Source organism: Equus przewalskii, chromosome 2 (assembly GCF_037783145.1).
Source record: "Equus przewalskii isolate Varuska chromosome 2, EquPr2, whole genome shotgun sequence".
Taxonomy (NCBI): Eukaryota; Metazoa; Chordata; class Mammalia; order Perissodactyla; family Equidae; genus Equus; species Equus przewalskii.
The window spans coordinates 15,807,225-15,835,126 of record NC_091832.1 but is presented as its reverse complement, the minus strand read 5'-3'; the positions used below and the strand labels follow the sequence as shown (position 1 = coordinate 15,835,126).

General features: G+C 42.3%; 2 protein-coding genes and 1 long non-coding RNA gene across 8 annotated transcripts in view; 2 read left to right on the top strand and 1 right to left on the bottom strand.

Moving 5' to 3' along the window:
- Positions 1-243: 243 nt before the first annotated feature.
- On the bottom strand, positions 244-27,425 carry LOC103557303 (putative cuticle collagen 155). Of its 5 annotated transcripts, none has more exons than XM_070610042.1 (4): positions 27,059-27,425; positions 26,270-26,335; positions 23,994-24,361; positions 244-3,582 (listed from the first exon to the last, which is right to left on the bottom strand). In XM_070610042.1, exons 1-2 carry the CDS (start codon positions 27,418-27,420, stop codon positions 26,299-26,301), a joined length of 399 nt encoding a protein of 132 aa, XP_070466143.1. In that variant the 5' UTR covers positions 27,421-27,425; the 3' UTR covers positions 244-3,582; positions 23,994-24,361; positions 26,270-26,298. The 5 variants fall into 5 exon arrangements, with proteins under 5 accessions (XP_070466143.1, XP_070466139.1, XP_070466142.1 ...); XM_070610043.1 differs by lacking the exon at positions 244-3,582 and adding an exon at positions 18,476-22,750; XM_070610038.1 differs by lacking the exon at positions 26,270-26,335.
- On the top strand, positions 17,835-24,317 carry LOC139081924 (uncharacterized). Its single transcript, XR_011537424.1, has 3 exons — positions 17,835-18,097; positions 21,651-21,812; positions 24,143-24,317. It is a non-coding gene; the product is annotated as an uncharacterized lncRNA (long non-coding RNA).
- The window catches only part of RIMKLA (ribosomal modification protein rimK like family member A), a 29,005-nt gene continuing 28,519 nt past the window's right edge, over positions 27,417-27,902 (top strand). For both annotated transcript variants that reach the window (XM_070610027.1, XM_008529744.2), the window contains exon 1: positions 27,417-27,581. In XM_070610027.1, coding sequence (XP_070466128.1) covers positions 27,419-27,581 — 163 coding nt within the window. In that variant the 5' untranslated portion in view covers positions 27,417-27,418. The remainder of the gene's footprint in view (positions 27,582-27,902) is intronic.

Here is a 27,902-nt window from a genome sequence, read left to right as displayed (position 1 = left end):
GAATGATACTAATTGTAATTTGAAATAGAGAAATATCATTGATGTGTACAATGTAGAAACCTCACTATGGAGAACTAGCTAGGGGAAATATACATTAATTTATTCATTAAACCATCAGAATGCATTTGCCCAACACTGTGCTAAGGAATATTCTGTATTTCATTACATCTAAGCATCCTTATTATGCATACATAATATTGTATAAATATCCACTTATACAAACTTGGATAAATGCACAGAATGTTGTAAATATGATTCCTTAACCTTTTTCAAATGTTTTTATTTTCGATGAAAACTTCAGATATGCAAATAGACAAATACAATGAACCACCATATATCCATCATCGAGTTTCAACAATTATCAAGTAGTAGCCAATCATGTTTCCTCTAGATGTCCACCCTCACACTCACATTGCCCCTTCTGTTATTTTGAAGCAAATTCCAGACATCAGACCTCATCAATGCACACCTATTTCAAAAGTATATTTCCGAAAGATAAAAACTCTTATTTTAACAAAACATACCATTATCTTATCTAAAAATTAGTGAGAATTTCTGAAGTCACCGGCATTAGTTATATCTTTGATCCATCCTGTCAGTGTTTAAATTTCCAATCACCTTATGAATTTTTAAATTTTTGTTTGTGTGAATCAAGGCTCAAATAATGAATGGAAACGGATGATATGTGTCCCTTAAACCTTTTTTAATTTATGAGTACTTTCTCTGCTCTTTTTTTTCTTGCAATGTATTTGTTGAAGAAACAACACTATTTTTCCTGTAGTATTTACCACAATATGGATCTTGCTTTTTGCTTCCCTGTGGTGGTTTTTAACATATACTCTGAACTCTGTGTTTGTTGTAAATCAGTAGTTGGGTCTAGAAGCTGAATCAGATTCATGTGTGATTTGATGCACAAAGTATCTGGTTATTTCTCCTCCCATTTTTCCCAATTAAATACTTTAAAAATTTTCCTCCCAGGGGCCGGCCCCGTGGCTGAATGGTTGGGTTCGCGTGCTCTGCTTCGGTGGCCCAGGGTTTCGCAAGTTCAGATCCTGGGCACAGACATGGCACCGCTCATCAAGTCACGTTGAGGCGGCATCCCACATGCCACAACCAGAAGGACCCACAACTGAAAATACACAACTATGTACTGGGGGGCTTTGGGAGAAAAAGGAAAAAATAAAATCTTTAAAAAAAAAATTTTCCTCCCAAGAAGTTAGCATAAGTTAGATTGCAAGTTCAGCATTGCAGCTGATGTATAGTCGGACCACCATAGGACAACTGATCTTTAGCCACACCGAAGATTAAATCTAGTCCTACTGTTATCCTATAATCTGTCATCACTATCTTATTATTCATAAAGTATTATTAAGAGGTAATCCTGGCATCCAGGACTGGGCTGGGTACCATGTTATACTAGTTGGAACCATTTATTGAGTCACTACTGTAAGCCAGCTACTTTATTAAGGTTATCTGTAATCATCACAGCAAACCCACAGTGTAAGTTTTATTATCCTCATTTTACAGAAGAAAACTAAATCTCAAGAAGATAAAATTACTTTCCTAGGGCCACACAATTGGCAAATGGCAGAAGCGGAGGTGGTATGTAAACACAGATCTGTCTTGCTCCCAAGGATCTGCTTTTTTTCCACTAACCCCTAGTCCTCTGAAAACACAACTGAATTATAAGAATGATCCCTGCCTTCAACAGGATTATATCTGTGTAGGAGAAAGCGATAAATTACTAAAACAATTAAATACTATCAGATTAACAAACACTATATAGAAGATGAATGATGAAAGTGTGTGCATTTTGCAAGCAGTGATTGCTATAAGTGCACAGGAAGGAGGAAGGGAACCTCAATGTTGATTGAAGTTCCTGGGGGAGGTTTCATCAAGCAATGCAAAAATTATTGCAAATATAAAAGCTTTACCAATGAGCAAAGGGTCCTTTGCACAAGCGTACTCTCCCTTGGGATCCATGTCACAATGACACAAAGATTTCATCACCATGGCAACTGGTCATTGGACCAATGAAATAATCAGTTGTCATGGTAACGTGATCTCCATCTTACTCCCACCAGGCACCTGTTCCAAATCATCACATCCTTCAGCAACCTTGTACCACCTCAGTGCTCCTTTCTTCTTTCCCCTAGTCACCCTGTTATTCCCAGCCACCTATACCTGGGCCACAAAAATTATGGCTTGCTGTGTATATGAGAATATGAAAGCCAGAGCAAAGAAAGTGACTCTGTAGTGTAGAGCTTCACTACAGCCAGGGAGAACACCTCTAGAATGTAAGAGCTGAATGAACCAGAGCATTGAAGAAAGAGAGCATGTGATGCTTCCCTGCTCCATGTTTTCCTAAATACAAATCCTTTGGATTTTGAAACATTGCACCATCCTGCATCTCCTCCTACCTTGCTCTATTCCTTCACTGGCTCCTTTTCTCCTCCTGTCTTCTAAATACAGATGTCTCTCAAGGCTCCACACTTTGTGTCTGCTCTTTCTCTAAACTGCACAGTCTGATACAGTAGCCACCAGCCACGTGATGGTTATAGAGCCCTTGAAAGTATTTATAGATGTGCTGAGCTGAGTATAAAATGCACAGCAGATTTAAAATGCACATACCAAAAAAAAAAGAATGTAAAATATCTCATTAATAATTTGCTGATTACATGTTGAAATGATAATAATTTGGATATGTACGGTACAATAAAATATATTATTAAAATTTAACTTCCTCTGTTTCTTTTTTAATGTTTTTATTGTGGTTACTGAAAAATTTAGTTACAAGAGTGGCTCACACTCATGGCTTGTATCATATCCTATTGGACAGCACCGCTCTAAACTTTCCCCCTAAGCCTTCTCACCCATGCTCCAGATGTCAAGTATCTCCTCTAGGAAATGATTCCAGGATCCCAAACCCCAGCCTCTTTTCTGAAATCCAAACTCACGTTTCCAATGGCCTTCTGGCCCTTTCACAGATGCCACCAGCCCCTCAGCTCAGAACAAGCAAAGCCATGAGCTTTCTTCCCTCAAAACCTGTTTTCTCCTAACTGGCTTTATTCACCTTTTGTGTTACTTTCTTAGTGCTGCTGTAACAAAGTATCACAAACTGAGTGGCTCAAAACAACACAATTTTTCTTATCTTAGAGTTCTGCAGGTCAGACATCTGAAATGGATCCCGCTGGGCTAAAATCGAGGTGTCGCAGGGCTGCATTCCTCTGAAGGCTCCAGGAGAGAGTCCATTTCCTCACCTTTTCCAGCTGTGAGAGGCTGCCAGCATTCTTTGGCTCATGATCCCCTTCCATCTTCAAAGCCAGCAATGACTCGTCAAGCCTTTCTCATGCTGCCCCACTCTGGCATTGAGTGTCTTGCTTCCCTCTTTCACTTCTGAGGACCCTTGTGATTACACTGGGCCCATCAGGATAATCTCCCCATTTTGAGGTCAGCTGATTAGCAACTTCGTTTTCATCTTCAATCTCAATTCTCCCTTGCCTGGTAATATAACATATTTGCTGGTTCCAGGGGTTAGGGTGTGGACATCTCATCTGAAAGGGCTGGGCAGAGAGAGAACATCTGTGTGCAAGGCCAACAAGAAAAGAAATGGTAATCAGAGCAGATCAGAGGACAGCTCTCGTTGCTTTCAAGGCGATTGTCGACAGGGAGCAGTTAAAGAGACTGGCTGGTACGGACATCATTGGTTTAACGCTTCTCACAGTTCACTGCCGAGTCTACCTCCCCTAAGACTCCTTTCCTGATCACACCTTTCCCCAGTTACACCTTCCCTCCCTGATGGCTTGGGTACCTCCTTGGACATCTGTCTTATTCTTTTTGTATCATGATTATGTATGTAAGCACTTAGTCTTAACCTCTCTACTATGTTGGAAAATATTTTGTGAATAGGAACTATTTGCTTCACCTTTGTGTTTAACCATGATGCCTAACATGGTACTTAATATAGAGTAGCTTCTCAATAACTATTTTTTTCAATTTAATTGAATGGAGATAACTTGTGTTGACTTATAGAGCATGTGCTTTTTCACCACAGCTACTGGTTACTTTAAACAGTAATCACTCTCTTAATTGACTTCCACTTAACTGATACTCTTCATTCTGTCTTAAAAGAACCATCAGTGTAATCCTTGCAGCTAATGGGCTACTGTGCACTTGAGATATATGCTCATCCAGGGTCAGCTGTATTTTATTTCATAACCTATTGGTGCCAAGTGTACTTGATATTATAATTATATAATTTAATTTAAAGTTATGTAAACAATGTAATATGAATGTCAGAAGAATGAGAATTTTTTCTGCAAAGACTAAGTTGATTATCCCAGAAATGCAGGAAAGTGCAGCATCCTAAAACCTATTAATGTAGTATACCACTCGAACAGATTGAAGGAGAAAAACTAAACTGATCATTCCAATAAATGCAAAAAAGGCATCAACAAAATTTAGCACTCATTATGATTTTTAAAATTTTTTTAAACTGGGATTAGAGGACCACTGTCCGTATTTACAGATAATATGATTTATTACATATGAAACCCTTAGATAATGCACAGAATAGAATCCATCAAAACCAGTAAGGGAATTTAGCAAATTTGCTGTATTCAAGATCAACGTGAAGAAATCAGTAGCCTTTCAACGTCAGTAAATATCTAGAGCTTGGGGTAAGAACAAAGAGCCTATTCTCGATAGTGACAAAAATAACAATTCCTCGGAATTGATCTGACAAAAAGTGTGTAAGGTCATTGTGAAGAAAGTTACAAAACTGAAGAATACACATACCTACACAGAAAGAGAGAGACCTGAATAAATGGAGAGATCTACCAGGTTCATAAACTGGGAGATTCAGTATCATAAAGATGTAAATTCTTCCCAAACTGGTTCATAAATTCAATATAATTCTGAATGAAATCCAAATATGACTATTTGTGGAATTAAACAGACTGATCTTGAAATTCATGTGGAAGAAGAAAAGGACAAGACAGTTTTGAAGACGTAGAACAAAATAGGAAAACCGTTCCACCAGATATCAACTTATTTTAAAGTTACAGGATTTAAGATGGCATGATATTGGCTTAGGGATAGACAGATTGGCAAATGGAACAGAAAAGGGATCCCAGAAAGAGGTCCATGAATATATGCAGACTTGATGTATTCAAAAGTGGCATTACAAATATAGGGGGGAAGAATGAACTATTCAATAAATGAGAAATTTGGTTGTAAAGGATCCAAATAATACACCTGGACCCACTTGCCTCCCGGGAGCCCCAGTTGCTACTGATGTTCCTTCATCTCTTAACGCATCTAGCTTTCTCAGTCTCACTGTAGAGTGAGAGCCTGGCTTTGGTGTGGCCTCCATTGCTCCAGATAGGGCAGAAGACACAATGGCTCTGGTGCCCGGGGCCCCACCCTACCAGATTCATGGAGGATATGGCTCTTTCATCATTGTCAGGCTCAGATAAAGCATTAAGCACCAGAGAACAGCACTGGTGGCTGGCTTTCCCACTGGCTACACAGAGAAAATGTGTAACTCAACCTGGAAGTGAATTAACTTCCAATGGGACAAATTTCAACCAAGAACCGGGAAGAGAAAAGAGGAGCCAGCAGGGGGCCGGCCCAGTGGCCTAGCCGTTAAGTTCACACGTTCCCCTTCAGCGGCTGGGGTTCACCGGTTGTATCCTGGGTCTGGACATGGCACCGTTTGGCAAGCCATGCTGTGGCAGGCGTCCCACATATAAAGTAGAGGAAGATGGGTACGGATGTTAGCTCAGGGCCAGTCTTCCTCAGCAAAAAGTGGAGGATTGGCAGCAGATGTTAGCTCAGGGCTAATCTTCCTCAAAAAAAAGAGGAGCCAGCAGATAAATTGTTCGCTGTTTCTGCTCTCTCTGATGGACTGTTCTGAGGTGTGGTGCTTCCACAGAACCTGTCGAGATGATGTCCTGGGTGACCAAGGCTGGATTTCCTTGGGAAGTTGTGGCCAGCTTGTATTTACTTTCTTTACTTCCACACTTCATTTCCCTTTTCCCTAATTCTTGCTGCCATGGGATGGCCCTTCTCAATATCTGTGCCTCAGGCTCTGTTTTTAGAGAACCTGGGCTAAGACTATTATATCTACAGAAAAAAAAAGAAAGCTAGGTCCCTACCCCAACACCATACCAGCAAGCATATCCAAGCAGAATAATGACCTAAATATGAAAAATAAAGCTTTAAAACATTTTGAGGAGAATGTTAGGAGAAGCTTTCCTTCAGAATAAGCAAGTATTTCTTAAAACCCAAAAACATAAACTATGACAGAAAAAGATTGATAAATGTGATTACCTATAATTTAAAAGCATTTATTTAACAAAAGATGACATGAACAAAGATAAATTACAAGCCTCAATCTGAGAAAGATATTTGCAATTCATTTAATTGACAAGGATAAGTGTCTAGAATTCAACAAAATTCCTACAAATCAAGAATAAAAGATAACCAATAGAGAAACGGGAAAAGGACAGAAACAAGCAATCCTAAAAGAGGACTTTTGGAGGGCCAATAATCATATGAAAAGATAAGGAACCTCATTATCGATTAGGCAAATCAAAATAAAACCACTTGAGGTACCATTGCACACCCGTCTAACTGGAAAAAAATTTAAAAGAATGATAGCATGAGTGTTGGATATGGAGCAGTGAACTCTCATACACTGCCAGTGATAGCATAAGTTGTCACAACCATATTAGAAAATAATTTGACAATATACTTGTGAAGCCGTACGTGCCCTTTGACCTTCAAATTCCATTTTTGGTATATTGGCTAGGCTAGAGAAACTCTCACGTATATATACAAGGAGATGTATGAAGGAATGATCCCTGCAGTTTTGTTTGTAATAGAGAAAAACGGAAATACAGTAGCCCCCCTTATCCATGGAGGATATGTTCCAAGACCCCCAGTGGATGCCTGAAACCACAGATAGTACTAAATCCTACACATACTATGTTTTTTCCTGTCCATCCATACCTATTATAAAGTTTAATTTATGAATTAGGCACAGTAAGAGATTAACAAAATAATAATCTATAATAAATTGTGCTGTAATAAAATAGAACAATTATAGCAATATATAGTCTATAAAAATTACCATAAATCGTAGCAATTTCAGCATACAATTTTTTTTTTTTATTAAGTCGAGAACTTTCAGCTTTTCACTTAAAGGAAGCACTTTATGGCTTCTCTTTAGCATATCCGAATTGCCAGCTTTGCTACTCTTGCACTTTGGGGTCATTATTAAGTAAAATAAGGGTTACTTGAGCACAAGCACTGTGATACGGTGACAGTTGATCTGATAACCAAGACAGCTACGTGACTAATGGGTGGGTAGAGTATACAGCATGGATACACTGGACAAAGGTTCATGTCCTGGGCAGGACAGAGCTGGACGGGGCAAGATTTCATCATGCTAATCAAAATGGTGTGCAATTTAAAACTTATGAATTGTTTATTTCTGGAATTTTCCATTAAATATTTTCAGACCACAGTTGAGTGCAGATAACTGAAACCGTGGAAAGTGAAACTGCAGATAAGGGGGGACTACTGGAACTCAAATGTTCCACAAGAGAAAAAATAAAATAAATAAGTTTTAGAATATTTACAAAATACTATGCAGCAGTTCAGACGAATTAACTAGAGCTACGGATATCAACAAGGATATCATAATGATGAGAGAAAAAGATCAAGTTGCAGAATAATACATACAGTATGATGTGGTTTACACATGGATTCAAAACACGTAAAACAAAGTCACATATTTATTAACACACGTACGTAATAAGTATAAAAACACATAAGGTAAACCTAAACCCTGACTTCAGGATGATTGTTGTGGATGGGGAAAGTGAAATCAGCACGGAGTGTGCAGGACATTTCAACTTTATCTGTTGGGAAAATCTTGGGGCCGGCCCCGTGACTAAGGGGTTAATTGTGCACACTCTGCTGCGGCGGCCCAGGGTTTCACCGGTTTGGATCCTGGGCGTGGACATGGTACCCCTCATCAAGCCATGCTGAGGCAGTGTCCCACATGCCACAACTAGAAGGACCCAAACTAAAACATGTAATTATGTGCTGGGGGGATTTGCAGAGGGGAAAAAAAGAAGAAGATTGGCAACAGTTAGCTCAGGTGCCAATCTTTAAAAAAAAAAAGAAAAATCTGAAGTATGGCAAAATGTTAGCATTCATACAGCTGAGTGTGGGCACAGGTGTCCCTTCTGTTTTTCTCCTTGTATGTTTGCAACATTTCATTAATTTTTTTAAGCTAAGTGGAATGTTTTGAAAACACTCAATAAAGGCTGAGTTCCTGAAAAACGAAAACAAAAACTACCATTGAAATAAGTGTGTGCAAAACAATTGTAAGAAGTCGGGTAAATAATTCTAAGTAGTTTAAAGTCCTGAACACAGATTTCTTTCCCAGGTGTGTTTAAGTTCTTGCTTCACTTTAAAGAAAAACAAACAGGAAATCATAAAAATACACAATTGTTGAGCCTGGTTTGTTCAGGAAAGATAATGCAGAGCTCCAATCAGTGGGCTCGTTCTCAGTCTTGCCTTACTTCAAGACACTGGTGAAGGAAGGGATATAAATATGTTTCAAGTTGAAATAAAATATTTAAAGTAAGTATAGATCACATTTTGTGATTTCCTATTTTAACTGAATTATTCCCTTTCCGGTCCTGATCCTGCTGGATAAGAAGGCTTCTACTGTAATCATTCCAAGATCTATTCACATACATTAAAGGCCTCCGTGCTAGGCATGGAAGTAGGTGCAGATGGCTCCCAAAAGGACTGAGAGAACCAGAGAGGTAGGGGTGCAAGCATCCCGGGCAGAGGATAAAATGGGAACAAATTCAGCAAAAGATGGACAGCATGGATTTCTCCTACTGAAGGGTATAGGAGGAGGGGAGAGAGAAGGTTGGGAAGATAGGTTATGGTAAGACTGAAGAAAGAGGCACTTGAATTTTGTCTTAATCTCAATTTTAACATACTGTGGTTTCTAAATTGAAAGCATTCTGTTCATCATATTTTCAGTTGTCATGTCAGAAAGTAGTCATCTGCAGTTTCCAAGGCACTCTGAAGAAGCTTATGCTGATATCATTTCTAAGAATAACAAATTAAATGGGATCAGAGTTATCTCTTTAACCTTCTATAATAAGACGTAAATTGTCGTATTTCTTTTCTAAATAAAAGTTTTTTTCCCCGAGGAAGATTAGCGCCGAGCTAACATCCACTGCCAATCCTCCTCTTTTTGCTGAGGAAGATTGACCCTGAGTTAACATCTGTGCCCAACTTCCTCTGTTTTATATGTGGAACGCCTGCCACAGACTGGCCCTGAGCTAACATCTGTGCCCATCTTCCTCTACTTTATATGTGGGATGCCTGCCACAGAATCACTTGATAAGCGGTTCATAGGTCCACACCTGGGATCTGAACCAGCGAACCCAGGACCCCTGAAGTGGAGCACGCAAACTTAACCGATGTGCCACCAGGCTGGCCCCTAAATAAATTTTTGTTGACAAAAAAATTCACACACCTTTAAAAAACAGGGGCCGGCCTGTGGCCTAAGAGGAGAATTCCTAGGTCGTAGTATACACACATTTTAAATTTCAGTCAATGCTGCCAATTTGCCCTCCAAAGTGGCTGTACCAATTTATATTTCTCTTAGCAGTCTCTGTGAAAATTACCTGTTCCAACTTTGTGAAATCTTTTACTATCCTTTCTAACGCAATATTAACAATCTTTTAAATTCCTTTGTTTGTTTTTTTAAAGATTTTATTTCTTCCTTTTTCTCCCAAAGCCCCTCCGGGACATAGTTGTATATTCTTCGCTGTGGATCCTTCTAGTTGTGGCATGTGGGATGCTGCCTCAGCGTGGTCTGATAATTAGTGTCATGTCCGCGCCCAGGATTCGAACCAATGAAACACTGGGCCGCCTGCAGCGGAGTGCGCGAACTTAACCACTCGGCCACGGGGCCAGCCCCTAAATTCTCAACAATCCAAAGAGTGAAGTTTTTCATTTTAAATTAAATTTTCCTGATTCCTAAGAGAGTTGGTCAAATGTGTATTTTAATATCTATATTGGCCATTTGTGTCTTCCCATTTCCAAATTGTCTGTGGTATCCTATTTTCTTTTTTCAATTACTTATAGGAGTTTATACATTATGAGTCTTAAGTGATACATATATTATAAATATTTTCTCTCAGTCTGTTATCTACCTTTATCTTTCTTTATGGTTTATACTTACTGTTTTACAGACTTTTTAAAATTGATATAGTCAAATGTATAACTTTTAAGGTTTTTTTCTATTTGAATCTTCTTCAGTAAGATTTTCCTTACTCCTAAGGCCATAAACATTTTTCTATCATTTTTTCTAATACTTGCATAGTGTTTTTTTATATTTAGGTTTTTAATTAATCATAAGTGTATATTTTTAATGGTATTGGTAAGAATCCAACTTGACTTTTTTCTCCAAAAGGATTTCCAATTGTCTCCAACTACGTTTTTGGGGTATCAGCTTTACAGAGAGAGAATTCACACCCGTGCGATCCACCCATTTAAAACGTACAATTCAAGGGTCCTGAGTGCGTTCACAGAGCAGCACAGTCGTCACCACAGTGAATTTTGGAACATTTTCATCACCCCAAACAGAAACCTCGTGCCCTTTTTACTCCAACCCTTTCCCCAGCCTTAGACAATCATTAATCTACTCACTGTCTCCATAAATTTGCCTATTCTGGACATTTCATATGAATGGAATCATACAACATGTGGTCTTTTGCGACTGGTTTCTTTCACTTAGCATAACGTTTCAAGGGTCATCCACGTTGTAACGTGAATCAGTATTTCATTTCTTTTTATTACCAAATAATATTCCATTGTGTGGATATACCACATTTTATTTATTCATGCATCAGGTGATGGACATTTGGGTTGCTTCCATTTTTTGGCTATTATAATGATACTGGATGAGCATTGTGGGTGCTGGCAATCACTGATCTGGTTCTTGTTACTATAGGTTGATATTCTCTTTTCTAGAATTTAACATAAAAGAAATCATATTGTATGTATTCTTCCGTGTCCGGATTTTTTCACTCAGCATATTCTTTTCACAATTCACCCATCTTATTGCACATATCAGTAGTTCATACCTCTTTATGGCTGAATAACATTCCATTGCGTAGAAATACTCCAAAATTTTTAAATTTTGATGAAATCCAGTTTACCAATTTTTTAAAATTTCATGCTTTTTGGATCTTATTCACAATGTGCCATTAAAATTTATTCATTGGGGAAGTGTTTCTCTCTGCTCCTGATGAATCTCAGGCATTCACATGACTCTGAGATAATAAAAGGTCCCATGGTCACAATAAATGACAGTCTCAGTTCAGGCATTAGAATGCCCAATTCTATGTCACAATCAAAATGTCAAACTTTATTTAAAGTGAAAATTCCTCTCTTCCACTAACTTGGACCTTCTGTGTGAACATTTATGGTAGGAATGAAGGGGAGCTAGAGTCATGACTATACTCTCTTTCTCCACCTACGACATCTCTTCCTCTTGCAGCTGGCTCTCTTAGGTTTGGGAGAGAGTCAAATAAGAAGTTTCTTTCAGACTTGGAAGAGAAATACTCTTGTTAAATAGTTCCAAGCTCTCTGGGATTGGCAAATATTCAAAGCTGACTATTTCTCTCTTGAGATATGTTTGTGGGGTCTGCAGAGAGCCCCAGTAGGAACATCCCATTGTATACAATGCAGGTGATACCGTTTCCCTTCCATTCCCAGCTTTTGTTTTTTTAGTGGTCCTCTCTACACTTTCTATTGGAGTCTCATAGCTCTCCCAGGCGGTTTTCTTGGGCAAGATTTAAGAGTTTAAGCCTGCTCTCCTTCCAAAAATCTTCCACCCTGACAAACTCTTGGAGCGCAGGCCTCTTGACATAATAATTTCTCCTTCACCCCTGTGGTTGGAGCAGCTAGCCAGCCCATCTCTGCCTTTCATGTGTTCTAGGCATGACTCAGGCACTGGTCCACTGCCTGGAAGAGTTACGCATCAAGGTCTCCAGGTGGCCCCACTTACATGGCTCCCTCTTGACTTGAGGAAAATGGGAAAGCAGCTCCTACCCCTGCTCGTTGAGAGGGGAGGAGAGACACTCACAACATAGCTTTCTCCAGAAAAGTTCTCTTTACACAGTCCTGCACCAACAACCTTTAGGCCCCTGAGGGTGAGAAGGTTGAGAATTGTGAAACTAGTTTTTTACTATCTGCTTTGAAACTCCTACAAGATGGTCTGCTGACAACTTTTTTATCTAATGTCTACTGCCTTAGGGTTTCTGGCTGAAACTTCCAATTTAAAATCCTATTACATTTGCATTTGTGAGCTAAACACTACTCGGGTGTGATGTATTATTCTTTTACTTCCTAATGGATTGAAATTGCCAATGTTTTATTTAAGATTGTGGAATCTAAGTTCATAAATGAAATTGACCTATACTTGTGCGCTTTTTGTATTGACCTCATAAGTGTCATGTAGCAGGATAGAAATTTGCATCCTATGACTCAGATGTGCCAAAGAATATAATGTTCATTATTTTTTACAACTAATCCTATCTTAGACTCAAGCCTCTACTCCTGCTAATAGCAGGGGGAAAATTTTAATTGTGTTTATGTATCTATGAGTTTAAATTTAATTTAGTCAATTCAGAATTCATGCTCACTCCCTGCTGGCTGTTTTTCTTCCTCAAACAGCAGGGGAGGAAACCTACACTATCCTGTGGCCTTCCCCATCCCATGGTTGAAGCCGCTGAAGGAAGGCTGGTCCACCTTATCTTTTCCAGTGTCATTCTGATGTCTAGTATTGAAATTCAGCATCCCTGTATTTTGTGCTTCCCTCATGCCAACTTCAGGCAGGGAAATAATCCAAATTATTAAGAAAATGCATCAGGAGGTATTTTCCAAATATTTTAACTAGTTTATTTACATTGAAATCCAAGACATTTATTGTTTATATGCTTTTTTTTTTTTTTTTTTTTTTTGCCAATTCAAGGATTCAATCACACATAATAGTCTTCCATATACTGGTGGGGAAGCGTGCTGCCTATTTCCCAGAATCCTCTCATGAAACCTATGCTAACAGCTGTTATCTACAATAGCTATGGCCCAGGTGCCTTACTTATATTATTTCTAATTTTTGCCATAACCCAGTGGAGTACATAATTCTATTGCCATTTTACAGAAAAATAAATTCAGGCAAAGAAAGGCGGCTGTATTAGTTAGGATACAGGCTAACTTGCTGTAACAAAGGGATACCAAAATACAGTGGCTTGAAGAAGGTGGAGGTTTATTTCTCTCTCACAAAACACAATAGAGGCAGGCAGAAAGTCTAGGGTGGCAGGTGGCTCTGCCTCTCACAGTTATCCAGAGACCTGGTACCTTCTGTCTCATTATTCCACCATCATCTAGGGTGTTGTCCCCATCCATATGGCAAAAGCTGGCTCACCAATACACATGCATGTCCCAGCCTATGGGAAGGAGGAAGAGAGAGGAGAAAGGACAGGCAGTTCCCTTTTTAAGGAAATTGCACACAAGCACTTCAGCTCACACCCCATCATCCAGAAATATCACAGTCACATGGCTGTGTCACAAGTCACATGTGTCACAAGTAACTACAAGGGAGGCTGAAAAATGTAGCCTCTACTTAATGGCCACATGCCAAGTTAAAACTAGTAGTGGTGGATGGGTATGGCAGTGATTCTATTACTCAAAGAAGAAGGAAATCATGGATATTGGGATCATTTAGGTATCTCTGCCACAGAATCCAACGTGATGCTCTCCTTCCAAATTCTGAGCAGTGTGTCCAGATGAAAAATTACATTTCCTATTTCCCTTGCAGATAGGAGCAGCCAGTTAGATATAAGTGGAAGTCACTGGGTGGGGTTTCCTAAAAAGATTTAGTTGCCCTTCATCCCTTCATCCTTCCTGCTGTTTGGAAAGCAGGTGAGGTAGCTAGAGCTTAGAAAACCGTATCAGACCATGAGTGACCTAGAACATGGAAGCCAGGTGCTAAAGATGGTGGGCATGCAGCAAAAGAGAGCCTAGAAGCTTAGTGATTGAGGAGCCACCACACCAAACTTGATCTGCCTAACTATGCACTTCTTTATTTTGAGGGAGAAATAAGCCTCTTGCCTATTTAAATTGCTTTAATTATGATCTTCTACAAACAACCAAACGTAACACCTAACTAATTCAAATTATTCGGTTCAGTGATGTATTCAAAGTCATGCAGCTAGCAAGAAATTCATGCTTAGATTTACCTAGTTCCAAAGCCCATATTCTCACTGCTCTAGGATTTTTTTTGTCTTTTACAAGACAGAGATGGTATCCTTTTGTAAAGAAGCTCCAATACAATGAAGAAATAATAGTTGGCTCCACCATATTTAGGCAAGATATTTATCCTTTACATGCAGAGTTCTTTATGTGATAAAGTATTTTGGCTAGCAAAATATTTCTCTATTAGATGTATGCAACATAAATTACAGAAAAGCACCATGAGCTATCAACCTAGGCATGATTTGTTATTTCTTATCTCTGACTTTTTCTATTAATATTAACCGGCTTCTTGTTTCTTTCATTCTTAGCTAGCCTGTGCTGACAGACAAGCAGTAGGAGGTACCAGTGTTAAGGAAAATTAATGGGAAACACTTTTGAAATGTATAACATTCTATTATTTCCATTTGGAAAAAACCCACAATTATTTAAATCTAATACATTGGATCTGCCTTCTGGGACACATAGTTGGGGATTCTCTGATCTACATGATTGACTGATGGGGCTTATCCTATCAGGATGGAAAGGACGTACAAGATAATGAATAGGCTTTGAGAGCCATCATGACCCTCTGAGCCTGGATAAAGGATTGGCCTTTCAGGTATAGAGATCATTTGTTTAGATTAGGAAATCAACCACATGGACTATTTAACCTGCGTGTTCTAAACTGCTACTGGGGAAAATATTACTAGACTAAATGAAGAGAATTGTGCTACTTTTTTGGGCAAAATACCGAAAAGTGACTTAAGTTGTTTAGAAGGGTTTATTAAATAATATTCTTATCATTATAGCCTTTTGGGTAAAGGAGAAATGATTGTCTGAGGCTGTCAAAAATGTTTAGATTTAGAATGTCCTGTGTGGTATGAAGGAAACAGATAAAACTATGATTTATCAGCAAATGTCACCTTTTGGTTTTACGTTTTTGGTGGATGGAATAATGACACCCCTCTCCCAAGACGTCCATGTTCTAATCCCCAGAACCTATGAATGTGTTACTTTACATGGCAAAAGAAGCTTAGCAGATGTGATTAAGTTAAAAGTTTTAAAATAGAGATATTATTCTGCATGATCTTGGTGGGCCCAATGTAATGACAAGGGTCCTTAAAAGACAGAAGAGGGAGGCTGCAGAGAAAGAGAGAAGAGGTGACTAGGAAAGCAGAGGTTGGTGTGATACCGTTGCTGGAAGGGGCCCATGAACCGAGGAATGCAGAGAGCCATTAGAAGTTGAAAAAGACAAGGCACTGATTCTCCCTTAGACCCTCAGGAAGCAATGCAGCCCAGCTAACACTTGTTTTTAGCCCCATAAGACCCATTTTCAGACTTCTGACCTCTGGAACTAGAAGATAATAAATTTGTGTTGTTTTAGGCCACTAAATTCATGGTAATTTGTCACAGCAGCAATAAGAAATAGTGTATGTTATAGCAACAAGAGGAAACAAATATAGTCTTCAAACTTTTTGGGGGGTTAAGCAAGGTAAAATAGTTGAAGCAGTAAAAAGTGGGATCCCACTCATTCTACTCCCAACCTCCCCCATCACTTACTAATGAGTTTGTTTTAGATGCAAATATGCAAATCAGGAATGAACTCTGGCTCTTTGGAGAAATGGCTGATTCTAGGATTGGGAGAGAAGACAGACAAGATAAGCCTGAAGCATCTTGTAGTGCCAGAAGGTAAGGAAGCGCTGAAAACAAAACAAAACACAGTCAGACAATGATGGGGATGTGTCAAAGGGACATGGGAACCAACTGAAAGAGCACCTTCTCTTATGAACATGAACAATACCATAGATCAAGCAAGACCAGGAAGTAGCCAGTAACCTTTGGGCCACATTTCCGTACATCCAGAATGGCTACGACAACATAATTCTTTACACTAGTGTTACCACCAGTTGGTTATGCTGTGCACAGCCTCTACAGGTACCATGAAGAACTTTACTGCATAAGTAGGTCTTTAGGGATATATTTCCCTAGAGATATAACAGACCAAAAATAAAGCAAGTCATGAGGAACATTTAGATGTATGTCAAATCTCACCCTTAGAATAAAAGGAGCATTAAGTGAACCCATGCCCAAATGATTTTCCTGGTACTATCTGTCCTTGCCCCTGTGCCCAGCCATCACATGCCTTTCTGAAAATAAGTACAGACTTTGCAGTTGTACCTGTGGTCTTCACCAGCTTGGGCATGTTTCCTCTTGGTAGTTGCCTCAGTTCAGCTAATTTGCTGTTGGCTCCTGGTGTTTGTCTATGAGTTTCTTGAACACCTAGAGACACTTCCAATGAGACTATGGAATTACAGTGTTTTAGAGCAGGCCTTAGAGGTTACTTTATTTAAAGAATAGTTTATCTAAGTTAAAATCCTTCATTTTACAGATAAGGCTAGCAAGGTTTAAGTGACTTTCCTAATGTCCTATTGCTGGCTAGTTAGCAGTGCTAGCCAGATAGGACAAGAATTTGGGTCTCCTAGTTCAGCGGTTTTTTTCTACTACACATGCTGCCTCCTATATATTCCACCTAATCTCTGCTGTATTATACAGTACACTCTCTTCTACTGAACGTGACTAAATTATCTGATGCTGTCAAATAACAACCATGCCTAGGAGACTTTAGCTGGCTTCAGGATTAAAGAATAAATAAAATCTGAAGGCTTTAGCAAGACATGACAAAATAACCATGAAACACTGATAATATGTCGTCAGCTTCCCAAGCAAGAAAGGACACAGCCAATTACTATTAATTTTTCCGAGTAATGGGTGTGACTCATCTAACTTTTGCTATTTACCCAGGATTTGTTCAGTAAGTGCAGGACTGACTTCTCATTTGGCAGATCTGTTTGAAAGTTGATTATGCAAAGTTGTTTCACTCCCATTGTTGAAATGATCTTTTCTTCACAATTTTCTTTCTTTTTGTTTCTTTCCTTTTTCTCCCAAAGCCTCCCAGTACCTAGTTGTATATTTTCTAGTTGTGGGTCCTTCCAGTTGTGGCATGTGGGATTCCCCCTCAGCATGGCTTGATGAGCCGTGTCACGTCCGCGCCAAGGATCTGAACTGGTGAAACCCTGGGCCGCCGAACTGGTGAAACCCTGGGCCGCCGAAGCAGAGCACACAAACTTAACCACTCGGCCACGGGGCCGGCCCCCACAATTTTCTATTTCCTTTAATCTGAGCAGTCAGATAGATCTAAACTCCTGTGACTAGGGCTACCTAATTCACAGTTCCCTCTACCTCTGGATTAGGTTCTTCTCATCTTCCTTGATGTGTTCAGTAACCACTTCAGGATACCTCCCTTCCACACCTCCCACTTCTCCCTATCCTATCCTTGGCTAGAACCCCGTCCAATCTAGTTTTATTGAGGATAACACAAAAGGAGAACAAGAGAATATCCCTGAGTGGCAGATTATGAAACACTCCTACTTCTTCAATTTCACGCCCTTCTGCAGAAAAATAAAGGCAGAGGGCAGCAGTATGAGAGACACAGATTGAGAAATGGACACATATATTTGACTGGCTTTGATCTCCCTGAGTCACCACTCCAGAGGACACACCAGATGGCAACAGTGGCCACATTCTCTTCTGCTCCTGTTGGAGGAAGCCCCCACTGGGATGAAACTGGGATGAAACTGGGATTAAGATCTTGGTGGAGTAAGGCGAGATGACACCTGTTCCAGTTCTCTATTGCACTCTCTGTTTTGCCTGACTGTTGAGGACCCTTTAGGGAAAGAACTCAAACCATGTCCAGGTACGGATATATTCATATATAGGTATGTCAGAGGAGCTGGGGGAAAGTAGGCATGGGTAGGGCTGATAGAAGCAAATTGCAGGCAGGACTCCAGATTCTTATGAAAGCAAGCCACACCCAGCACCAGAGTGGGAGGGTTGGTTAGCATGGTAGTTCTGGGACCAACATGGTGTCTATCACCTAAACTTGTCCAAACCCAGCTATTCCACGTGAGTGTCTTGCCTACATTCTGGGGAGGACCGAGAGGGGCAGCTTTAGGATGATGTAACATTAAAACACCTGCCTTTAATACTTCTGAGAGTCATTCCAATCCACCTGTGTGATTACATGTGAACATGGTTACTTCGGTACAGTAATGGTTGATGTCTTCATGAATGGTTCTCATAGTTTCTTAGCTTTTATTTTCTATTCTGATGAAAAATTTGCCAATTTCAGAAACATAGAACCCAACAGGCTTTACAAAGTACACAGCTGATTTCTGCGTGCTTTGGACAGTTCTGTCACATTCATGACAGTGTTTCATTATTTTTTGCTCTGGCATGTTGGGAGGGCATATGAGGACATTATGGTTGGATGGTGTCAGGGGGTGGGCCTGTGACCCCGCTGCTCTCCCAGCGTTGTTTACAGTAGTGGCATTGCTCTGACACAGTGGCCAACAGAGGAGAGGGAGGTTCCTCTCTTTTTCAGAGGATACAGCAAGAGCCTGCTGCTGTTGCCCTTAGTGAATCTTCATGCGATTAGAAAAAGTCATCTCCTGGGAGCAGTCACAGCTCCTGGGGGTATGGCTTGGTACCCTTGTACAAATAGAAGAAGGGCTTCTTTCTTCTGGAGAACACATCTGGACAGGTGTACAACTTAAGCTTAGTGAGCTGCATTTCATGCTAGACTTTAGTCCCCATGTGTGCCCTTGTGTACTGAACAACCTACACAGCTGTGCATAATTGCACAACTGCATGCACTAGTCCCTGTCAGAGCATCTGAGAAGCTCATGGGCACATCTCCAAATAGAGCACTGAGAGGAGGTCCAGGATAGAAATGCAGCACCAGCCTCGGCCTGAGCAGCAGAGCGGCCAACAGTGGTCCAGCCAAGTGGTGTCAGTGTTAAGTGGCAGTCCAAGGGAACAACAGAGCAGGGGTCCTCACAGAAGGCAAGCAGTGGTCAGTGTGGAATATTAAGAGTAGCAATGAGCGAAAGCATGAAGTGAAGCCTGGGCTGTTTGGTGGGAACACTGATATATTTACTGGGGACTCTCAGGCATTAGAAAGGAGAGTGTGGGGGATGTTTCTTGTTTTGTCTGTCCAGACCCACACAAATTATGTAAGTGTGGTGATGCTGCTAATTACAGCACTCCAATTCCAGCCATAGGGCCCAGCCAACTGAGGTACCCCCTAGCCTTGGCCAGAATGATTGGCCCAGACGTAGGCCAATCAAAGTTCTTCCTGGGGACTTCTTCATTTAGAGGTAGAAGAAAATGCACTTGGCCTTCAAGATAAAGAGCATTAAGAATGTGAATGGAGGCCATCTTCCCTGCCATGTAGAGGAAGGTATCTCCCACAGAAGAGAACAGGATCAACACATAGAAAGAAGCAGAGCGAAAGGGAGAATGAGAGATATGGAGAGAGAAAGGAGGGGAGAGAGATTGAAAAAGTGAGAAAGACCAATTTGGAAAACGTATTTTAGTCCCCCGAGCTAGTTGCCACTGACGTCCACGCCTAGACTTCCAAAGATTGTGAGCCATCCCCTTTTTGCTTACACTAGTTTAAACTGGATTTCCATCATTTGTAAATAAATGACTTCTAACTAACACAGGCAGGGAAACCTGGAAGGGTTCTGAGCACCTGAGCCACCCAGGCGGGACCTATCTCCAACTCTCAAGTGACCTTGTGGAGTTGGGAACCTTCAATTCAATACAAGTTGCTGAAACATCTTCAGCTCATCAAGAACAGTTGAGTTACCTGCCTCTCAGTTCCTTGGATAATGCCAAGGCCTTTGGATGATCTGACTAAATTCTTGACTTTTTACGGTGAAATCCCCTTGCTTCTGACCCATGGCTTGGCTATACAAAAGGGTAGACTATGTGGCTGACCAATCATCCATCTGACCTGGGAATTCTGCCTCACTGAACAGTTACTAAACTTGTACCAAAAGAGAAATTAATTCTTAAGATCTTACTGGTAAATCCTTTTGTAAAATAAAGAATATTTGCAATATGAGTAACCCTCTCAATAGGCTGATGTTATATGTTCAAATATTCATATTTTTAAGATAAATATATATTCATCCCCAAAAAGTCTATACAAATTGCATTTTGTGCTAGTGATAGGCCACAAAGCTAAGAATCCATTCACATCTTGGACCAGTTAGCTTCAAACAGAAGGTAGCAACAATATTTATTAACCCAAAAATGGGCAAAGTCATTCACAGGTCAGGCATGATAGAGCCTTAGAAGGATGAACCAATGAGAGGAAAATGGCCAGCGCCCACTAGGAGCAGAATTGGGGGAAACTGACCTAGCTAAAGGGTCATTTGTCAATGTTCCAAGACCAGGAGGAAGCCAGGATTGAGCTCCAGCTGGTCTGTGTCAGGGAGATGCATAGCAGGTGAAGCCACACAGCAAGAGGATCCAAGATCAATGGCAGTAAAATGGCAGTCAAGCCCTGGTTCTGGGTTAGCGGCCAACCCCTAGGTGGTAAGGAAAACAGGTCTTGAGTTCCTCAGAGGCAGGCATTCACAAGAGCTAGCAAGAGAATCAGGATCCTAGACCAGCAGGGGTTTCAGGCTAGTGCTTCCATCCAAATGGGTGGAAGAATGCCCACTTACATGGCCCGGCCATTATAGATGAAAGCTACAACTCAGTGAGCAGGCAGGGGTTCAGGCGATGGTGCTGTTTATTTTACCTGTTGGCAGGCAAAAGGAATTCAGCTCAGTTTAGGTTAAGGATACAAATATGGCTAAGACATAGCATATTTGCTCTCAAGTTGCTCACAGTCTAGACGGAGACAGAGCCATAAAGAGATGATTTCAAATCTGGGCAGATAGTGGGGGAAGTGCCAAAGGAGAGGGAGGCATCATGTGCTATGAGAAGACAAAGAGCGGTCTCTTACCCCAAACTAGTTTAGGAAGACTCCTTGGAGAAGATGTTACTTGAGCTGATTTTAGCAGGCAAAGAAAGGTAAGAAAGATTTACCATGAATAGTCACAGAAACAAGCCGCAGAAAAGCATATTCAGGGCATTTCACATAATTGGATATTACTGGAGTCGAAAGGGGTCTCCCATAGGCCACAGGGAGGTATGGTGGAAACTGTTTATCATCCTCATGTCCATTTTTCCTCCTCCGTTTAATAATAGAAGCCCTTTTCTCCCCCACTAAGTGTCAGCTGGGCATATACTTGTCCAATTAAGGAGATTCTCCAGCCTTCTTTGAAGAAGATGTGACCACAGGACCAAGTTCTTGGGATATGATTGGAAGCTAGGAGTATAAATTTCGTGTTACATCATTACAAGGAATCCACTTGCCCTCCACTTTTTCTTTCCTCTATTTCTCCTTACAGAGGTCTGGAACACAGACATGGCCAAGAGAGCCAGCCTAAAACATGCCAACAATGACCACGTCCTGGCGTAGGTGGCACACTAAGAGGACAGAAACCTGGGTCCCAAGATGAACAAGTGGAGCAGAGCCACCTCTTCATCCTGGACATCCATCACTGGACTAAGTGAGCCAGAAATATATTTCTTGTGGAGTCACAGTCTTTTGGGGTCTCTTTGTTACGGAGGAATAGCCTGTACCCTACATGGAAGAAAAAGGATAGTGTTGAGGCATCTTACATAATTCCTGACTTGGTCAGAAATGGCTAAGCAGTGAGAAAAGTCTGAGACAATAAACGTCCATCTTTAATGATTATAGCTGAGGGAGGCCAGGGCTGACAGAAAGCAAGATAAGCAAAATACAGCCTTGTCTCAAGAGAGATAGGGAAAGCCCCCTGAAAACGATAAACTTCTACCTGGTTCTGGGAGCCTAGTTCACCCAGAGCAGGACAGCAGCTAACAACCACCTGAATGTCTTCCTGGCACCCCGCCCTGCAAAGCTACACCCACTGTCATCTTTAAAAGATGACTCCAACAAGCTTCCAATGAAGAATGACGACCTATTGACTAACCCCATTTATTCTGTGTTAATCATGTTTGAAAAAGGGAAAAATTACTTCTAACCCGCCTCTATTTCCTGAAGAGGATGGGTCCTCTAGTTGGAAGACCTTCAGTTTTACTAAACACAGTAATTTATCAGCGGTGTAAGTTTGGAAGTAGAAACTGGGATAAAATGCATTCCTCTAGTAATAAAAGGGTTGAGGAATCTGCAAGGGGCTCTGAAAGTCGGAGTTAAGAGCAGCAAGGCTGGAGGCTGGGGGGGTGGGGTGGGGTAGGGGGTTGAAAAATGTCCCCAGTGGCAGAAGCAGAGAGAGAGCACTCTGGAAAAAGAGGTGTGTTGTAGGGGGATTTTCAAGTGAATTGATGCAGCCTACATGATGTGAATCTTGTCTCCCCTTCAGCAAATTCTGCCTTGTTCACTAAGACCCTGGTTGAGAGGGTATAAGGCATGTGAGCTTGAACAAGAGGATGAGGGAAAAGCTGACATCTGAGTCACATACAGCATCTGTAGATAGAAGAAACCAGACCAAGGAAAGTGAGAGTCAGTGCCAGCGATTAACAATTCTAGAACATCAGACACCTTCCTTTGGTTATTAATTCTATAATTTTGAAATGATGAGTACTGGATTGTCATAATTTGAGAGTTACCATTCACCCAATAATTACTGAGTGCCTATTACTGAAATAATAATTGTGTTATTAATTGCTTATGAGAATTCAGCAAGGGAGAGCTTCCTTCTAGCTGAGGAGGAGGGAAATTTTAGGAAAGGCAACATGATGGAGCTGTATCTGAGCTGGGTCTTGAAGAATGGATAGGACTTCGTCATGCAAAGGCTTTTCAGAAGAAGGGAAGACCATGGATGATCTGACCAAAGCCAAAGTCACACATTTATTTTCAATAAATATTTATCAATATCCACTGTGTGCCAGGCACTTGCTAGGTCCCGGGGATATGAAGATGAATTTGGCTTTATAGGCTTCTGTTAATATATCCCTCAATTTTTCTACCCATTCTCTCATTCATTTGCCACATCTATCGGGTCTTTCTTGGTCAAATTTCTGCACGGACAATTTTTCTTTCTTGAATCTATGTGTATGATGCTTCATTTGCTCCTTAAATATACTACTTTCCATTTATTCTAGTGCATTTTAACCTGCTATTGATGATCATTTCTCTAATTTATTGAGGTCAATTGAATTTTGATCTTCTATGTACTTGGTACATCCATCTGCTTGGGGTCATATGAAATATTTATAAAGACTTTTACTTTCTTTCCACTGTCAAGACCCACATCTCCATATTCTTTTGTGCCAATATATAGTGAAGGTTGGAAGTCAGACAAGCAACATGGCCCCAGAATCCCAGGTTACTGAAACCTAGTATATCTGTAATTGACCACAGTTTTGTCAACTGAAATTGCAACAAGGTCTCTTAAATGACTGTTATCAACAGATACCTGAGTACCTACCACAAGTAGCAACAGTGATGCACCATGCCTTGACCCCTGTTTTTGAAAGGTTTACACTCTAGATGAGGAGGCAAATAGACAATGCACACACATCTGTTTGGCAGGGGACTTTCTACTCGTTTTCCTCACAGATTAAGAGAGAACAAAGAGAGAATGGGGGAGCATTCCTTCCTATTCCATCCTCCTCTGCCCTGTCCTCTTACTGGTTTCCTACAGAAGGAAGAAGGAATTATACTCTGATTGGGCAGAACCCAGGACATTAATTAGTTCACAGTTTACCAGTGTTGGGGTCCTTCTGTGTTGAAAGATCCCACAGCTATGTGTGCTGCTTCTGCTCCCGAATTCCTGCCGAGTAGGCCAGCCCAGCTTTAGATGAGTAAAGCTGGTCTGCTTTGCAGATCTGATCATCTCCTCCTCTCTTTCTGCAGGCTCGCCTATGCATGCTGGTCCCCAAATTTGGAAGGTGGAGGGAGAGCAGGGAATGAGGAAGCTTCACTTCAGCCTTAAACCTAAGCCACATGATGCAACTCAGTCTTTTGGCAGAGTTCTGTTCCAGAGGTTATTGGGTGCTGGCTCAGCTATGAATAAAATGATCCTTTCGTTTCTATTCCAATCTCTTTTTTTGGTGCATAGTTCCCTTGAGGACCCTAGGGAGAGGAGAGACGATTAGCAGAGCAGGATTTGCTATTTCTCATCCTTGAGCGTGGCAAACTATATTGTTAGTCACAGTTCTTCACAAATTTTTGCTGCCCTTCCCAGGGAAGTGTTATATTTCCCTAGCCCACTGACATCAGACTTGGCCAGGTGAACTCGTTCTAACCAAGAATGTGTGAGCAGCTCTAACATGTATAAGTTCCAGGCAGAAGCACTAAGAGCCAGCGTGTGACTCACCATGATCACTTTTCCTCTTCCACGAGACAAAACACTGTTCCAGATACAGGCTGCTCTATCAGCCTGGGTCCCGGCATAAAGACAACCTAGACTACAGCCAAAGTGCCCTGCCATGAACATGTATGGTACTTCAAAAAGGAAAACTTTGTTGTTGTAAACCACTTTGGAAGCACTTGTTACCGCAGCCTATGCTAGTTTATCCTGACTGATGCATTTACCTTATTACCATCTGTATCAAACACCATTGTCTGTCCTCCCAACATCTATTCTCCCTTCATTCCTCCTAAGAGAACCCTAATTTTGCCCAAGTATTCACCTAACTCTACATGCGCTTGGGGTAGGGGATTCCAGTTCCCAGCCACAGGGGGTGACTCATAATTAACTTAAGTCATTCATGATGGTTTCTTACTCCTTGCTGGTGACTGACTCAGATTGGGGAGAGTGTGGAAAGTCTGCTTGAGGGCTTCTGAGACAGGTTTTCCTTGCCAATAAAAAGAGACACATGGAAGAAACAGTCTCTCCACTTCTGCTAGACATTGTGTATATGCATGTGTCAGCTGGAATTGTGGCAGCCATTTTGTGACTATGAGGGATACTGGCCTAAGGGTGTTAAGAGTGAAAAGATGGAAAGAATCTGAGTCCTTGGTAATGTTATTGAGCTGCTAAATGTACTAACCCTAGAGCTGATCCATCCCTATATTTCCTGTTACATAAGATACTACATTCTCCTTATTGTTTAAGACAGTTGAATCTGGAATGGAGGGGAAAGGAATGAGTTTAGCTTCAGGGACATTGAGGTGATGGCAGGACAGCATCCTTTTTTTGCTTTTTATTGCTGAAGCTCAGAAGACGTCAGGGTTAACACTGAATTTGGGAGTCATCTATGGAGAAACATTACCTAAAGTAATACGTCTTAGAAAATAACACCAGAACCTGGGATAGTACCGCTGCGCTTGTGGAATTTCGATAATCTAGTAAAACTTTACACCTATACAAGTGTAGCCATCTCCCACCTGGATATGCCACTACCCCACAACCTTACTTGTCACCCAACCTAGAAAAGAGAGATCACAAAGGTGGTAGCAACTTCCCAGGAGGGAAAGCAAAGACAGAGAGGAAGTGATTACAACAGCTGGATCCTCAGACCCTGTTCTCCTCAAGCCTGGGTTTTAGGGATCTTGGTAGCCATGTGCATTTGACTAAACATTCTAGTTTTGTGTAGAGGACTATGAAAATGGGTTATAAGGAACATCTAAATTTACTGACTCTTCTATACAAACTATCATTCCAGGAAACTATGGTTCTGATCACCTTATAGACATCCTGTGTGATACTGCAGAAGCCCAGTAGCAAGCATCAGGGTCAACAAAATATATACACAGGACAGCAAGGAAATGGGCAACGTGGAAGACAGAGTCTCCAGTGTCTACTAAGTTGATCTGTGGTTAGCAGACAGTTTTGAAAGTTACTAATCCATAGGGCACTAGCTTACTGTCACTTTAAGAAAATACATGGGGGGAGCCATATTTTGCCACACAAAAGGATTTACTTAACATTGCTTGAAAAAGAATTTTTGAAATTCTGTTGAGACAGAACTTTTCCAAAGGCAGATCTAGTGAGTAAATGGATGCACTTGCATATTTACAAGGAAGCCTGTACCTTACCTGAGACATCTTGTCCCATTTCTAAGTTGTCATTGCTGGGCCTGCCTTGAAATTACTCTTGCTTCCCTAGGCCAAACCAAGGAGTTTTATGTTAATGAGCTGGAAGAGCAAATGCAGTCTCTAAAGATGGCTAACTTCAGTCTTGCAGTTATTTAAAAAGGAAAATCTGGCTTTGAACATTGTTGTTTGCAGGCGGAATTTGCAATTGGCTAAGACCAAGGACGGTGTTTAAAGATGACTCAGTTGTATGGCCTGGGGGGAGGGGGAAGATCAGCCAGTGGTCCTTCTAATTAAAAAGAGTCTTAGATCCGTTTTCATCACACTGAGGCTCTGTAGGCCCAGAAGCGCTTCATACTACGGGGGTGCGTGCAGTGTAAGAAAATCTGAGACCCTGAGAAACGCACCTTCAAACGATATGATTGGGAGGAGGCTAAAACCCAACTGCCCCTCACCCCCACGCCCAGCTCCAGGACTGGGGCAGAGAATTCCAAGGCCAGGGTCCAACTGGGGCCTGGCCGGGTGACCTTCGCCAGGCCCAGAGTCCCCCTCGGGACGTCCCTGAGGTGCTGCCCCGAGCTCTGTAGGGGGCCGCCAGTTCCCTCCAGCCCCCCAAGCGCTCGACATGGCCTTTGAGACGCATCCCGTGCGCGCTGCGCATCACGAGTCCGCCAGCCGGGATACCCTCTCCGCGCCACTGGGCCGCCGCCCCGGCCCCTCCCGCTCCGGTCGCGCCACCCCTCCTCCCCGCGGGGTCCAGGGCAGGGCAGGGATGCCCTCCCTCAGCCTCGCCATCGCCCGCTGGCGGCTCCCGGGCTCCCCGGGGCTCCGAGCCCCGCCCGGCTCCCCTCCCCCGGCCGCCGCAGGCCCGGGCCCGCCGCCCCTCCCGGGCGCCGCCGCCTCTGCAGCTGGCCGCGCGGCCGGCCCGCGCCGCCGCCGCGCGCTGATTGGCTGGCCGGGGGCGGCGGCGGCGCTGAGTGGCCGGGCAGATTCGCTGGGTCAGGGCTGCAGAGGCGCCTGGCGCACCGGCGGGAGCGGAGCCGCGGCGCGCGCTCGCCCGGGACGCCGGCCGCCCGCCCGCCCGCCAGCCCGAGCGAGCGGCCCGGGGCGCCGAGGGGCCCCGCCGCGCCGGGCGCCGCCAGCCTGGCCGCCATGTGCTCCCAGCTCTGGTTCCTGACGGACCGGCGCATCCGCGAGGACTACCCGCAGGTGCAGATCCTGCGCGCCCTCCGGCAGCGCTGCTCCGAGCAGGACGTGCGCTTCCGGGCGGTGCTCATGGACCAGATCGCCGTCACCGTCGTCGGCGGCCACCTCGGTGAGCGAGGCGGGCCCCGGGAGGGCGGGGAGGCGCTCCGGGGTCCCCAAGAGCCGGCCGGGTGGGCGCGCGCACCTGGGCCTCCCCAGCCAAGTCCTCTTCGGCCCCCAAAGCAGCCACTCTCCCCGCGAGACCTGCTTAGGTTGGAGAACGCCTCTAACCTTGAGAGCCTCCTTTGATCTGCCCTGGGGCCAAGATTTGAGGACGGGGTTTAATTTACTTAGGGGACTTTGTTTTGGGAGGAACTCCAATTCATCTGAAGCCGCCTGGAGGTCCGAGAAAAATCAATTTGCTAAGCCCAAATTTGCAAATTCTGCTTGC